Below are 13,829 nucleotides of genomic sequence, written 5' to 3'. Positions count from 1 at the left end.
TTCCTCCAACCTACTGAATATAGTAGTATTCGGTGTGTACATGCTAATTACGGGCTTCCTTGAAATCCAAGTTATGCAACCTACAAGGTTGAGAATTTCTCTATCAACAAGTTTGGGGTGGCCACGAGTACGCGCAAAAGTGATTGAAAAGTTACCTTCTCCAATGAATAACATTCAAATGCAATCAAGTATGTTACTCGATCATGGTAACCCTATAAGCGACTTGAGACGTGTACAAAGCCGAAATCCAAGGTTGGATTGAAGCTTCTTAGGCAATTTGGTAAGCTACAGATTGGATTGAAGCTTACATCAAATATCTTCAATGAGGGTGAGTTACCAATATCTGTAGGAAATCTATCATCAGACAGATTGCATTGTGTGAGTCTTAATTCGACTAAATTGTTGGGGAAACAATCCCAAAACGTATTTAAACTTTTTCCAGACCTAGTTGCAGTGATCGATCGGTAATTGATTTATTGAAATTCTTTCTACTTGAAGACTCTTTAAAGATTCCATCTTACTCATCGATCTCCATTGGAAACTCATTAAGACTTGAACAACCAGATGTAATATAAGACTTGAACAACCAGATGTAATAAGAGTTTCAAGTTTCTTTAGCATAGCAATGTTATTTGGAAGCTTTCTACTACACAGTCCGCCAGATTCAAGTAAACGAGTAATTAAACGAGTTTCTCTAGCTTTCCAATGGATTCATGGACTTCAGGCAAGCTTGGACAATCTTCAAGAATCAACCTCTCTAGATTTGGGACCAATAAGAGTCACCGGTCTCAGTAAGGTCACGGGAGTTATCTCAATAAAGGGAGGGACTGTGAGATAAGTGCAGGGTACGTGGCGGTTAATACTTCGCTATTTACATACAATATATTATATATGACATAAAGCCCTAAGAAAAATTGAAAAGAAAAGGCGCGGAATAGCATACCTTTGTTCTCAAGCTGCCATACTGCATTTCAAGAACAACCAGGTTTCCAAAGGAAAATCAATGGGTATTGATTCCAAAGGGAATTCAAGCCAACGTGTTGTGTTTGGATAAAGTAATTTCAATTTCTACAGAAATTCTAAAATCATGTGAATTACAATTTTATGAATTTAAATTTTGTTAATTGAGAAATCCATTGTTTGGATTTCATAATGTAGAATTTTTTAAATGGCAAGAATTACGAATTCTAGTGTTTGGAATAATTTTTTAAAGAAATTTAAATCGAATCAAACAAATAAACGATCATTTCGGAGAAAGTCAGGGGAACTGGATTGTGACTCTTCTATTACATTATAGAGAAGTCCATTCTCGTCATGAGAAGTGGTTTAGGAAAGGACTTTCGAACCAGATGCGCTCGCCGGCCCTGACCCTACCAACCAAGTCAAAAGAAAGAAGAGAACCAAAGGAGGAGAACTTCGTATTCTTATTTTGTTCTACTAATTATCCTACGCAGCCTCAACCGACCATGGCATTGCATCCTTTGATCTATAAGAGTACGATGGTTCTCTGACTTAGGAACTTGAAGTCGATCCGGACTTTCAGAAAAGTTCTATTAGGTTCTTAGTAGCAGTCGGGACCTTTTCTTTGTTTCTTCTCATAGCTTTTCATCTCCTTGATAGCAAGTTCTCCAAAGGTATGAAAAGCTGGAGGACTTTATACCATCCATTCCAGTGTGGTTGAATTCTGTTCAACAGCCCAAGGGCTTGGAGCACATCTTTTGTTATTTCCACTCCTTGAAGTGATTGTTACGACCACGAAGATACATCTGGATAGTCTGGAATGCGACATGGCATACCTGAAAGCCCTAAGAAATGCATGGGAAAGAAGGCAGATTAACCCCCAAAAAAGTGATCCAAAAATGGATTTTACCTAAAGTGAAATCCTGCAAATAAAGCAAAAACGGATCCCATAGAAAGTACATAATGGAAATGTGCAACCACATAATAAGTATCATGTAGAGCAATGTCTAGCCCTGCATTTGCCAGTAAGCTACATAAGCAATAAATTGATTTTCTTTTCCAGCAACAGGTTCAATGTGGTACCATTGCCCTTTGTAAAACGATCAAGACTAGTAAGCCCATCGGTCCATACATGCATGTATCAATAGAAGATTCCGCAGCTACCTACCACTTGACGCCTATTTGATGCCTCCACTATGATTATTTTGTATCCCCTTTTTCTATGATTGAAGAGGTACCATAATTAATAACATAATGAAAAATGTAAAATTCAAATTTAAACTAGACCAACACGTGCTAGAAAAATTCAAATTTACTTGCTAGAAAAACCCAAATTTATGTTCTGACAATAGTCACAATACTAAATGACCAAAGCATAAATCTAAAAACAAGAATAAGTACTTGCTTCTATCATGTTAAGAAGAGATCCCCTTTTTTCGAAATCCATTTTGTACTACTCTCCGAAACCAAGTTTTTAGCTGACTACCTAAGCTTTCTCTCAGATTAAGAAACATGGCTAATATTACATGATTTACATCCAAGGATCTACATCTCTTTTGAGTTAGGATTTTACAATCATACCCATTCAAGCTTTTGTCCCTACTGTCTCTTCTGTATTCTTTCTCATCGTCTTCCTTCCTTGTTGTCAGCCCTTGGTCTCTCTCTCTCTCTAAATTCTTCTACTTTCGTTTTACAACAACTGTCTTGTTCGAATACTAAAACGTACTGTTAAGTGATAATCGCAAGATTTTCATTCCAAGGACTAATCTCATACAAACAAGCTATGCAACCATTAAATTTAGGTAATGCAGGTGGTGCATTCAATTAGACAGTAACAAGAGCATGGACCAAAAAACAAGCAAAGATGGAAACTAGATGATGGCATACAGTCTCTACATCACTACATGCATCTATTGATCTCCTTGACAAGGAAGAAATGTTGTAGCAACAGGGATCAACGGTCCCATGACAGAAGGAAGGTGACTAAAATACACCAAGACAAATGAATCCAAGATGCAGCTGCATATAGCAAAATGATGAGAATTGCACAGCTTCCATTTCTTGTGATTATGTTGACAATTTATTCAGGTGTACTGGAGGTCGGCACGGATATGAACATGGTAGAGGATTAGGTTAGCCACGAGTTACAGCCAATCTGAATGCCATTTTGATAGAGAAGAGCTTGAGAAGCAAATGCCCCCGCCCATATCCCCTGGAGTACTAGAAACTTTGGAATTGAACATAGTATGCAAAGTACTTAATGATCGAAGTGATAACTGCACGGGACTGGAATCACACTGTTTTGACTCCAAGGTCTCCAACCCTGTCAGAGTTTCCCCCAATGTTTTTCTATAAGCTTAGTGCCAAAACCATGGCTGATAGACTGAATTGGTATCAGCACAAATGATTTCCGAAATCAAGTATTGTGGATAATGATATAGGCTCAGTTTGACATTGTTGTGCTGTGAGAAGAAACACTTTAGATATTGCTGTGAGAAGAAACAGCTAAGTGTTTAATAAACTGTTTTTAAAAGTGTTGTGAGAACGAAAAACAATTTCTGAGTATTTAGTAAGTTGTAAGTAAAAAAAGCTGTGTCCGAGTATAATGATCAAAATGATCATAAATGCTACAAATGCTACTAAAATACATAATTTTGTTACAGATTACGTAACTACCAAATTAAAATTTACCTCATGTATTGTCCTTGTACACTCCCTTTCAAAATTTAATCAGGTAAAAATACTGCTGCAGCCTACAGTCTAGTAATCCTTGTCATCCAACCACTGTTAATGAAGAAGCTGCAACTAGAGAGGTAGAGATCAATGTATTATGTGTATATACTATATACTAAATAGTAATTCACCTATCTTAGTTTTGAAAGATAAAAAGAGAATTTTATACCACCATACATGGCTGATACTCTCCTAACAATGTACGTAGACTCTGTAGAATGAAACTTTCTGGACTTGGAGTGGAATCTTTCAATGGCTCCAGAAACACAACCATCACCATTGTAAAGATGCAGAAAGGAAAAAAATAGAGAAACCAAACCATGAATTCATGTAAACACTGGCTTTTTGAAGATTAATACCAATAGTCATGATCATTAAAACCTAGCTTTAAGTTAAACAAGGAGATATCACTCCCACAACACATGAACAATTAAAATAGCTATCGATCTAGAACAACTCTCGGGAGAATCATTGTAGAAGATATACATAGAGCGGAATAACATTCATAATAGTCTGTTCCAGTAACTGCTTCTCCAGATATTTGTTCCTTCACGGCTTGAGATGAGGGAAACAGACATACACGTCACACTTTGGATGCTTCACTTCAGCATGCTCCCTGCACTTTCACCTCCAAGGTGGTGCACATGAATGTCTGCATACACACCTTGCACTGCATTCAACATTTGGCACTCGTAAGATTATTATGGAAAAAGCTCACATGATAATAACTATTTTTGAAATAACTGATGTAACAAAGTTGCTTACTGTCTGATTCATAAACTTAATCATGATGTATGGTCTCTATCCTAACCTTAAAAGGATCGCATAATTTATTCACTTGGCACCAAACTAAAAACGAGGTTCTATTACCTAAAGCTTAGCTAATGCATTATAACTAGCACATCATATCTGATTATCATAAATTACAACAACAAATATCAATTGCAGCATGTACACTAGCCATATCAATTTTAACAAAATTGCAGGCACTTTTAGAATCATTGTACCAATTACTAACAAAGCAAAAACTATGCATGAAATACTTACCCTGGGCTAACTGAAAACAGACATCCAGTCCCTGCAGATATCAATTCCAAATGGCTCTAGCAATTGATATTGGAGGAGACCCTGGGTTATAAGGACAGAGCCATGCATTGAGTACAAACGCCACGAGGTAGTATAAGGACAAAATGAAAATAACCTTACAGAGAAAGCAACAGGATTGATCTGCATAACCTTTAAACAGAGTATGAAATGTAGTATCTAAAGAGCTTCTGGGATAAACAACTAATCACCCACAGCAGTTGCATATATCAATTGCAGTGCATACAATAAAAACAACAACTATTCTATCAACACTAGCAATCCCAATAACCCGTAATAAGCTTTCATTCTAAATATTCTACATGACAATACATGCCTTTAAAATTTAGAAGGCATATTTAGCAAACAAGAGAACCATATAAATAGAGATCATGATGATCAGCATAAGGCGCAAATGCACGTTATAAATCTTACAATCACAACAAAATCGAAGCAAAATTAAGTCTCGGATTCATAACTCAAAATGTTAAAAGCTAATAACCAAATTTCCATAACACTACAACAACCATTGTTTCTCACTAACCAACACCACAAAACATAAACCCAGTAAAAAGCAATAAACATAGTTTTTCCATCCCTGAAGACGAAGGACGACCCATCAACGCAACCTTCTTGCTTCTCTCTCAAACTCGAGCAGGGTGAGGATGTCGCCCTCCCGGACCGGTCCCTTGACGTTCAGGTCCCTTGCCAGTCAGAGAGAAGAAGCAGCGAGAGAGCAAAGGATATGGGCGAAGGAGGCGGTGAAAGAAGAAACAAGAAAACCATTAGGACAATTTCGCCAGTATGCGACATTTCATTAACTCTTCCGTGCCTTCAATCTGACTCCCGCAAAAGAAGAAATCAAAAGCTATGATTTCCAACTTCTTGATTTCCACGGTTCATGGAAGCGCTTCCTTCCAAGAGCTGGTTGTAGAGGTTTTACCAAACCGCCCAACTAAATTGTAAAAGCACTTCCAAAAGCAGCCCAAAAAAGAAATCTCAAACTGGGCCATAGTGGTGTTTGAAAAAATAAATGCAATGAGAAATGGGCAATTCAATAAGCAATCTAACGTTGCTCTAAAGCTTGACATGGCCAGGGGTTAGAGTTGTGAACTGATGCGTTATTCGTAGGGTGATGGATTTCCATCTAGTTTTTGTCTTTCTGATTATGATTGCTGATTTAATAGCGCGTCTCCACAGTCGTAGGGAGGAATAAAAAGGAGTTGATGCAATGGACTGAGGAAAAGGTATAGTACGTGACCAACTACAGACTGCAAAAGTTCCTTTCTTTTTCATTCATGCCTAGAAAGAAAGTGCAGTCCTGAATTCCTACAGCATTTCCTGACAGCAAGCACCTGCTGACGATATCAAAACTTCTAACCAGAAGAGGAGCAGGAAATATGGCCATATATGCTTGAATCTGGAACAGATGGTGGACATACTTGCAAATTTTCTAAATATTCTTAGTGGTATTACAGTTACTAACTTCATATGTACAAAGTATACACTTTTGTTTGTTGAACAAAGGAACATGTGAAGTACATGCAATTGCATGAAGAACAAAAAAACATGAATAGTTACAGGGACAGTAATAGCAAATTTATCCCCTCATCATTTCTGATAATAACAGCAGTGATATTTCCCATTTGAATTGTTGGTAATTGAACCTTATATACTTCATAAAGGCAGTGAAAAAACTAACTTGTTAATATCACCAGCAACAACCCCCTGAAGCTCTGCAAGTACTTTCAACACTCCATCATTATACAGGCTCCAATGTAGCTGGTTTTGCAGCCAAGTAGCACTGTTTCAAAATTTTCAGAACTTACAACTAAATCATACAAGAGGCCAAGTACAAAAATTCCTACTGAAATTTGACATGTATAACATGATGTTGCAAATAACTAGATAGTTACCAGAGTATATATGCCTTCTTCTGTAATGTTTAATGGTATAGGTTGTCCCACAATGATGTTTTCCTATTCAAACTTGGATGCGATCCTGTAGTCAGTGGATCAACATATCTGCAATTCAAAAAAGGAAGAAATAGATTACAAACACGGGAGAAGCCAATAACAGGTTTACCAAGTAAACTGAAAATGTGCACGTGTACAAGCAGGGTATGAACACCATTCAAATAAATCTGCACTTACCCACATACCCACATATTGGACTTGTGACCATGTTGAATAACAGTTTCTCTGATAGAACAAATTCATGCAGGCCTTCAAGGCCCCTGCCGTATCCTTCGGTGGGAGAGAGAAGAGGAAGAGACCAGAGAAAGAGAGGAAAAGAAGACAGTGGCCATAATGCAAGCAAGTGACTAGACAAATACAACCTTGCAGACTGGCAATAAAAGTTATGGCTGCCCCTCTCCAGAAATTTCATAGAATATTGACAAACTTTGTGATGCTAATGCTAATGTATCAGTAACAGCAGACCTGCCAGTCTCCAATGATGTCACTTATCTCAGAGGAAGTTCTTACCATCAGCAGATATTTTGACAAATCTCAAACAACGACATAAGCACATGGATAACAAGGTTCTGGTGGAAAAACATTTATAAGAGGATCAGATCACAAAAATGCGAAGTTATTCTATGACTTTCACAAAGACAGAAAAAGAAAAGACAGCAGCCACGATGAGAACCTTGCAACCAAAGAATTTATTGATGCCTCTTTCTGCTTCAGCTTCATCTGTTGCTGCTAGTGTCCTATCCCCCTGTTTCCTTTCTTCTTTGTCAATAGAAGAAACATAAATTAAGAATTAATCCCTATAGAATATATCTTAATCAGACAAAAAGAAATTATGTATCAAATATCAACAAAATAAATTTGTGATCCTAATTTATGAACAGAATGAGTTCACTTCAACCAGTATATCAGTCCGCAATTAGTTTCTAACCAAATCATGAATAGCATACAACTGTTTGAAAACAATGCAACTACCACTTCAAAAAAAGATACTTCAATTTAGTAACAAGAAAAATTAAAGCCTATAAGAACATTTATGTCTTAAGATTGTTGAAGAAATAGGGCCTGAGGTATATTTATAAGAAAATCAAGAAATAACTTGTGCAAAACAATATTAAGTTCAGATATCAGCACTGAGAAATTTACTATAAAAATATCAAATCTTACAACAAAATATGCTTGATACAGCAGTAATAACACACCTGTTTCTTCATCATACACTCCTATGATGCCACTGAGGCAACGATCCTTTTTCCATCTGTTATATGTGTATCTATTATTTTCTAAAAAGGGTCCACCACAGAGGAAGTATGTCCCTGGCCTGACCTGATATAACTCTGACAAAACTCCACCACTATTACCAATCACCTCATTAACACCACAAGCATCGGGATCACCATAACTAGGATCTCTACTATTGCTGCTGTTCTGTTGCTTACTCATCTTCTCTTCTTCCTCATGCACCACTTGGACACCGAACTCTTTTACCTGAAGCCACTTATCTGGCGTAAATATTGAGACAGTGACTACATCGCCACCTTTGAATTGGTTCCCCAAACTCCAATGGCTTAACCATATCATGTCTTTTCCATCACTTGGAATGCCGTAACATGAAGGCACATAGATCCACTTCAGACCCGAGCTCTTATTATTGACTTCAATGATTAATGGTGGCAATAAAGTAGTAACATCTGTCGTCCGTGCATACACAGAATATATGTTGAAGCCTCGGATCTTGTGATTAAGAAGTATAGGCACAGGAAAAGAAATTGAGGAACACCCTTTACTTGTATGGCTGAACTGTCCTGGAACCTCATTTCCGTTTCCCGGAAAGAATGTGCTGAAGATACCATATTCATGCAGTCCCTATATACATATATTACACATACTTATGATTATTACACCACGTATGAGAGAGAGAGAGAGAGGGAGATGATTATTACACCACGTATGAGAGAGAGAGAGAGACCTGGATGCGAATGGGTTCCATGGACTCCCCTTCTGATGGGGAGTTTGCATCTGGGGTGTGCATCAGAATGGGTTCCATGGATTCCAAGTTGGACAAACCCAAAAGCCTGATCATTTCTACATCAACCGTTCCAATGGGTTTTAACTTGTACCAGTGCTGAATCTCAACTAGTTTGGAGTCACCATATATGGATACTCTCTTTGGTATGCACGGAAGTGATTGAAATGTTATTTTTTCCAAGGACACACAACCGTCTGTGCTCAGCAGATCTCTTACTGGTGGTAGACCTGTAATTAACCTGAGATGTGTACAGGATTGAAGATCGAGAGTCTCGAGGTTACAAAGGCTTCTGATTGAACTTGGCAAGGTAACAAAATTATTTCCTCTAAGATCCAAACTCTTCAACGAAGCTAATGCAGCAAAATCAATAGGAAATGCATCCTCAGAAAGATTGCAGTTTCCAAGATTTAAATCAACAAGAGAGACAGGAAAGGAGCCCCAAAAATCACGTACACTTAATCTTGGCCGTGAATTTACCTGCCCAGGGATAGTGATCAGCTGATCTATTGGAACTCCAAATGCTTGAAACACTTTAAGAGATTCCATGTATCTAATCTCCATTGGAAACTCACTAAGATTTGAACAACCAGATATAATAAGTGTTTCAAGTGATTTTAACATATGAATGTTCTCTGGAAGCTTCATGAAATTTATGCAATCTTTCAAATTCAAGTAAACAAGTTTCTCTAGCTTTCCTATGGATTCATGGACATCAACTAAGCTGATACAATCTTTAAGAGTAAGTCTCTCCAGATTCTGGACCAATGAGAAGTCACCAGTTTCAGTAAGGTTTGAGGAATGGCTGAGATCAAAGATCTTCAATGATGGAAGACACTGTATTTTGAAGGAAAAAGAGAAATAGAAGGTGGGGTTAGATCTCAGTCGACTCTGACATGGTTATCAAAACAATTAAAAAAAAAAAAAAAACAGGAATAAGAAATATAGGCCAACATACCTTTGCTCCCTTCCACACTTGTCTCAATCTACTACAGGACATTTCAATAACAACCATCATCTCCATAGGAAAATCACTCGGTATTAAATTCAAAGGACATTCGCGCCAACACAACCATCTCAATCCTTTAGGAAACTTTTCATAACTTCCATTGAGCTGTACATGACCAAGATGAAGGAATCTGAGCTTGTTCATCATTGAAAATGCATTGGTATCCAAGACCACCATATCTGAATTTCTTGAAGGACCAAGTGCAGGGTTCACAGGCACGTTCAGGACAAGGCCTTCAATTGCATTTGAACCCTAAAAGAATAATGATAAAGATATATACATATATATAAATCATTTGAATACAAATGCAGAAAACTAAAAGGGGAAGAAACGAAAGAGGAGCGAGAAGTAATGTTTCTTACAGTCTTTTCTCTTAGTACATTAAGAGAGTCCTTGTGACGCCATAGCCTACTACGTTTCTCAGGATCCTTTGATTCCAGACGAACAATTTCTCTCCCCAGGTCACAAATCATGTGATGCATATTCACCTTATTACATTCATCAATTGTAACCAGATATCTATCAATGAGATTTTGAATGCCAACGGTTGTGTAGAAATCACATGCATCTAGAATTTTGACAATGATATCCTTGTCCTTTCCGATAAAAAAACATGCAATATGGAGGAATAAACTCTGATCATGGTCATCTTGTAAAGAGTTGAAGCTCGTCCTCAGTTTACTCATTACTACACTGTTTGGTATAGTTTTGGATTTCTTTAATGCACTTTCCCATACATCTATAGTCTGCCCTGAGAGAGAAGAACCCAATGTTTGGAGAGCTAACGGAAGTCCTTCACAGTGGTGCACTACCCTGTCTGAAAGTTTCACGTAACTTTCAATAGGGCAGTTGTGTCCAAAAGCATGCCTCCTGAAGAGGTCCGATGATTCAATATGGTTCAAAGTTTCAACATTATGCACCTTAATATCTCGACAACCCTTGAGCAATCCTGCATTCCTTGTTGTTATTATAATTTTACTTCCAGAACAAAAGCAGCCTTTCATCTCAAGTATTGCATCAACTAGGCCCTTGTGATCCACATCATCGAGAACAAGAAGAACCTTTTTAGAGCGTATGGCATCTTTAATTTTACTCATTCCCTCACTAGGACTGCTTATTTTCACTTTTCTCCGATTCAAAATATCCGAAAGAAGCTGTTTCTGTATTTGAACAAAGCCATTTGGCCGTTCTAAAATCTCTCTGATATTTTCAAGAAAGCAGCTTCTTTCAAATCTCTCAAAATTTGAATTATAAACAATTTGTGCAATAGTTGTCTTTCCTATACCACCAATTCCACAAATTCCAAATATACCAATATTGGATGATCCATCCTGTAACCATAAATTGATGCTTTTTACTCGAGAATCAATTCCAACCAGGTAAGGGGGAACACATAAGGGAACTCGACTTAACTTGCCTTGAATCACCTTAACAATTTTCTCAATAAATTTTGACTCGTGCCTAGAAAATAAAAATCAAAATGAAAACAAATTATGCCATGACTTCAATTATGGAATCTATAAATGTTACTAATCTTAATACTAGAAATTGAACTAACTACTTCAAAATAAAATCAAATAGTAGGTTGAAATGAAATTACTTACCCGTCAGCTTGATTCTTTAACACCATGCCTGCTAGAGCCGCAACTTCTGTGAGTGCTTCCTTCCATCGAATCAACTTTTCCATTGTTTGATTCTTTTGGTGTGTGATAAACGCCTTTGCAAGACTCCCCGTCTGCTTCCTCACATGCGATGGGTTGACGTCGTAGAAGACCGGTAAAACGAACTGATTGGAGCTCTTCTTGCATTGAAGGATCGTCACAAGCTCGTCCAGGCACCATCCGGACGACGCGTAGTTTTTTGAAAACACAATTACAGAACATCGCGAGTGCTGGATGGCTCTCTCTAATTCTAATTTGATCTCTTCTCCGGCCGGGAGCTCAACGTCGTCTAGGAAAGTGCAGATTCCTGCATTGGTCAGGGCTGTGTAGAGATGATCGGTGAAACTCTTGCGAGTGTTTTTGCCTCTGAAACTCAAGAACACTTGATATGTGAATTGACTAGGAGAAATACTGGAAGACGAAGCTTGTTGAGCTGATGATGATGATGTGCTAACAAGATCCATGGATGGACATGGAGATAATCAATCGGAAAAATCACAATTCAGGATGATCAGGATACTTTTGCTAACTATAAATTTTGGGGTCAATTTGGGATAGAAGAATGGTGCGAGGAAAGTCTTTTGAAAAGTGGAGTGGGGACAGTGGATGAATAAACCAATAATTACACGATAATGCATATGCCCTCAACACGTGATTATTTTTTTATTCTTTTATACAAACGAAAACACTATATCAAGATTCCTTGGCATTGGAAAAATGGAAAGCCATATTGGAATCAGCTGGGCATTTCAAAGCTGGAGATAGAAGATTAGAAGGAGATGCTCTTAATCAAAGACCAAAATATCGAGTTTCGAGGAAATATCAATGGTTTTGGAAACAGAAATTTCAATGGAAATATTGAGGATATATCAATTTCGGTAAATAATTAAGAAAAATGATGGAAATTTGAGGAAAAACATGGAAATTTTAAGTGAAACTTTAGAAGATTTTTGTTTGATCAATTATGTACTCTATTTCAGAAGAAAATGTTGAACCAAGATTATTAAATAGGGGTCGTGACCACTTACCCAATTTCAGCTTAAAAATTGCCCAGTTACTCCACTAAGAGTTTTTTAACCCCATTTACCCGGTCTAACATCTACTGACAATTTTACCCCTATTAATTAAATTGAAACTGCTCGATCTCTCCTCTCAGACTCTCTCTCCTCCCGGACTCTCTCTCCCTCTAAACAGAAACTGATCGATCTCCACCGGCGAAGAGCTGGAGCATCCACACCCGACCCGAGATAATCGCCAAGTACCAGATCCTCGAGCGGGTCGGATCCGGCGCCTACTCCGACGTCTACCGCACCCGCCGTCTCGCCGACAACCTCAGCGTCGCTCTTAAGGAGGTCCACGACTACCAGTCGGCCTTCCGCGAAATCGAGGGGCTCCAGACGCTCCACGGTTGCCCCAACGTCGTCGTTTTGTAAGAGTACTTCTGGCGCGAGGACGAGGACGCCGTGCTCGTGCTCGAGTTTCTGGCCACTGATCAGAGCGGCAAAGAAGAAGGAGGGCGGGATGGGCTGCGGCGAGGTCAAGAGGTGGATGCTGCAGATGCTGTCTGGGATCGACGCGTGTCATTGGAATATGATCGTGCATCTGGATTTTTTTTTTTGATGACATCGTGCATCTAGATTTGAAGCCGAGCAATTTGTTGATGGGGAGGATGGCGTGCTCAAGCCGGCTGAAGTTATACATGTCAGGAAGGAAAGAAGAAAGAAGAATGAAAAAACAGGTTTTATTGAGGAGTTATACATGTCTATTGCGGATCAATAATACGATTATTAGAGGTCAATAATATGGTTATTGGGGCAATAATAAGATTATTACGGGGCAATAATAAGATTATTTATTTGGATAAACCTACAAAAACTTTCAAAATTATAAACATCTTCATTTTTTATTAATTATTGATCCCTAATAAACTTGTTACTGGAGGTCAATAATATGTTTATTGGGGGGCAATAATATGATTACTCGGCCTTATTAGGGGGGCAATAAATTCAAACGCCGGAATCCGATCACTAGTCCGGTAGCCGGATTAGGGATTCCGGTGAACGGTTGACGAATTTCGGTCATCGGTCGCCGGATTCCGGTCACCGGTCGCCGGAGTCTGTCACCGGCCGGCCACTAGTCACCGGAGTCCGACAAGGTCTCCGATGACTTCTCTCTCTAAGTGAGAAAGAAGGAGAGGGCAAAAAAGTCCCAAAAATAAATAAAAAAGAATAAAAAAATAATTAATTGGGTATTAGGGAAATAATCTCTTAGAGTGTTTGGGTAAGTGGGCAATCTCTTAGAGTGTTTAGGCAAGTGGGGTTAATTAACTCCAAAATTGGGTAAATGATCATTTCCCCTATTAAATAATGAGTTAGAGTAATTTA

At 38.3% G+C, this 13,829-nt stretch overlaps 1 protein-coding gene across 10 annotated transcripts; it reads right to left on the bottom strand.

Annotated features, from left to right (window-relative positions):
* Positions 1-2,805: 2,805 nt before the first annotated feature.
* LOC133715617 (disease resistance protein RUN1-like) lies at positions 2,806-12,170 on the bottom strand. 10 transcript variants are annotated; one of them, XM_062142170.1, is made up of 13 exons: positions 11,389-12,170; positions 10,147-11,245; positions 9,734-10,036; positions 8,719-9,612; positions 7,952-8,615; positions 7,426-7,511; positions 6,930-7,321; positions 6,693-6,800; positions 6,479-6,600; positions 4,741-4,821; positions 3,863-4,363; positions 3,652-3,765; positions 2,806-3,283 (listed from the first exon to the last, which is right to left on the bottom strand). In XM_062142170.1, the coding sequence occupies exons 1-7, from the start codon at positions 11,907-11,909 to the stop codon at positions 7,265-7,267; spliced, it is 3,624 nt and encodes a 1,207-aa protein (XP_061998154.1). In that variant the 5' UTR covers positions 11,910-12,170; the 3' UTR covers positions 2,806-3,283; positions 3,652-3,765; positions 3,863-4,363; positions 4,741-4,821; positions 6,479-6,600; positions 6,693-6,800; positions 6,930-7,264. The 10 variants fall into 10 exon arrangements, with proteins under 10 accessions (XP_061998154.1, XP_061998149.1, XP_061998147.1 ...); XM_062142165.1 differs by having other exon boundaries at positions 4,741-4,929; positions 6,479-6,580; XM_062142163.1 differs by having other exon boundaries at positions 6,479-6,580.
* Positions 12,171-13,829: the final 1,659 nt, after the last annotated feature.

This window comes from Rosa rugosa, chromosome 6 (genome assembly GCF_958449725.1).
Source record: "Rosa rugosa chromosome 6, drRosRugo1.1, whole genome shotgun sequence".
Classification (NCBI taxonomy): Eukaryota; Viridiplantae; Streptophyta; class Magnoliopsida; order Rosales; family Rosaceae; genus Rosa; species Rosa rugosa.
The sequence above is the reverse complement of the archived record's forward strand: the minus strand, read 5'-3'. Positions and strand labels throughout refer to the sequence as shown.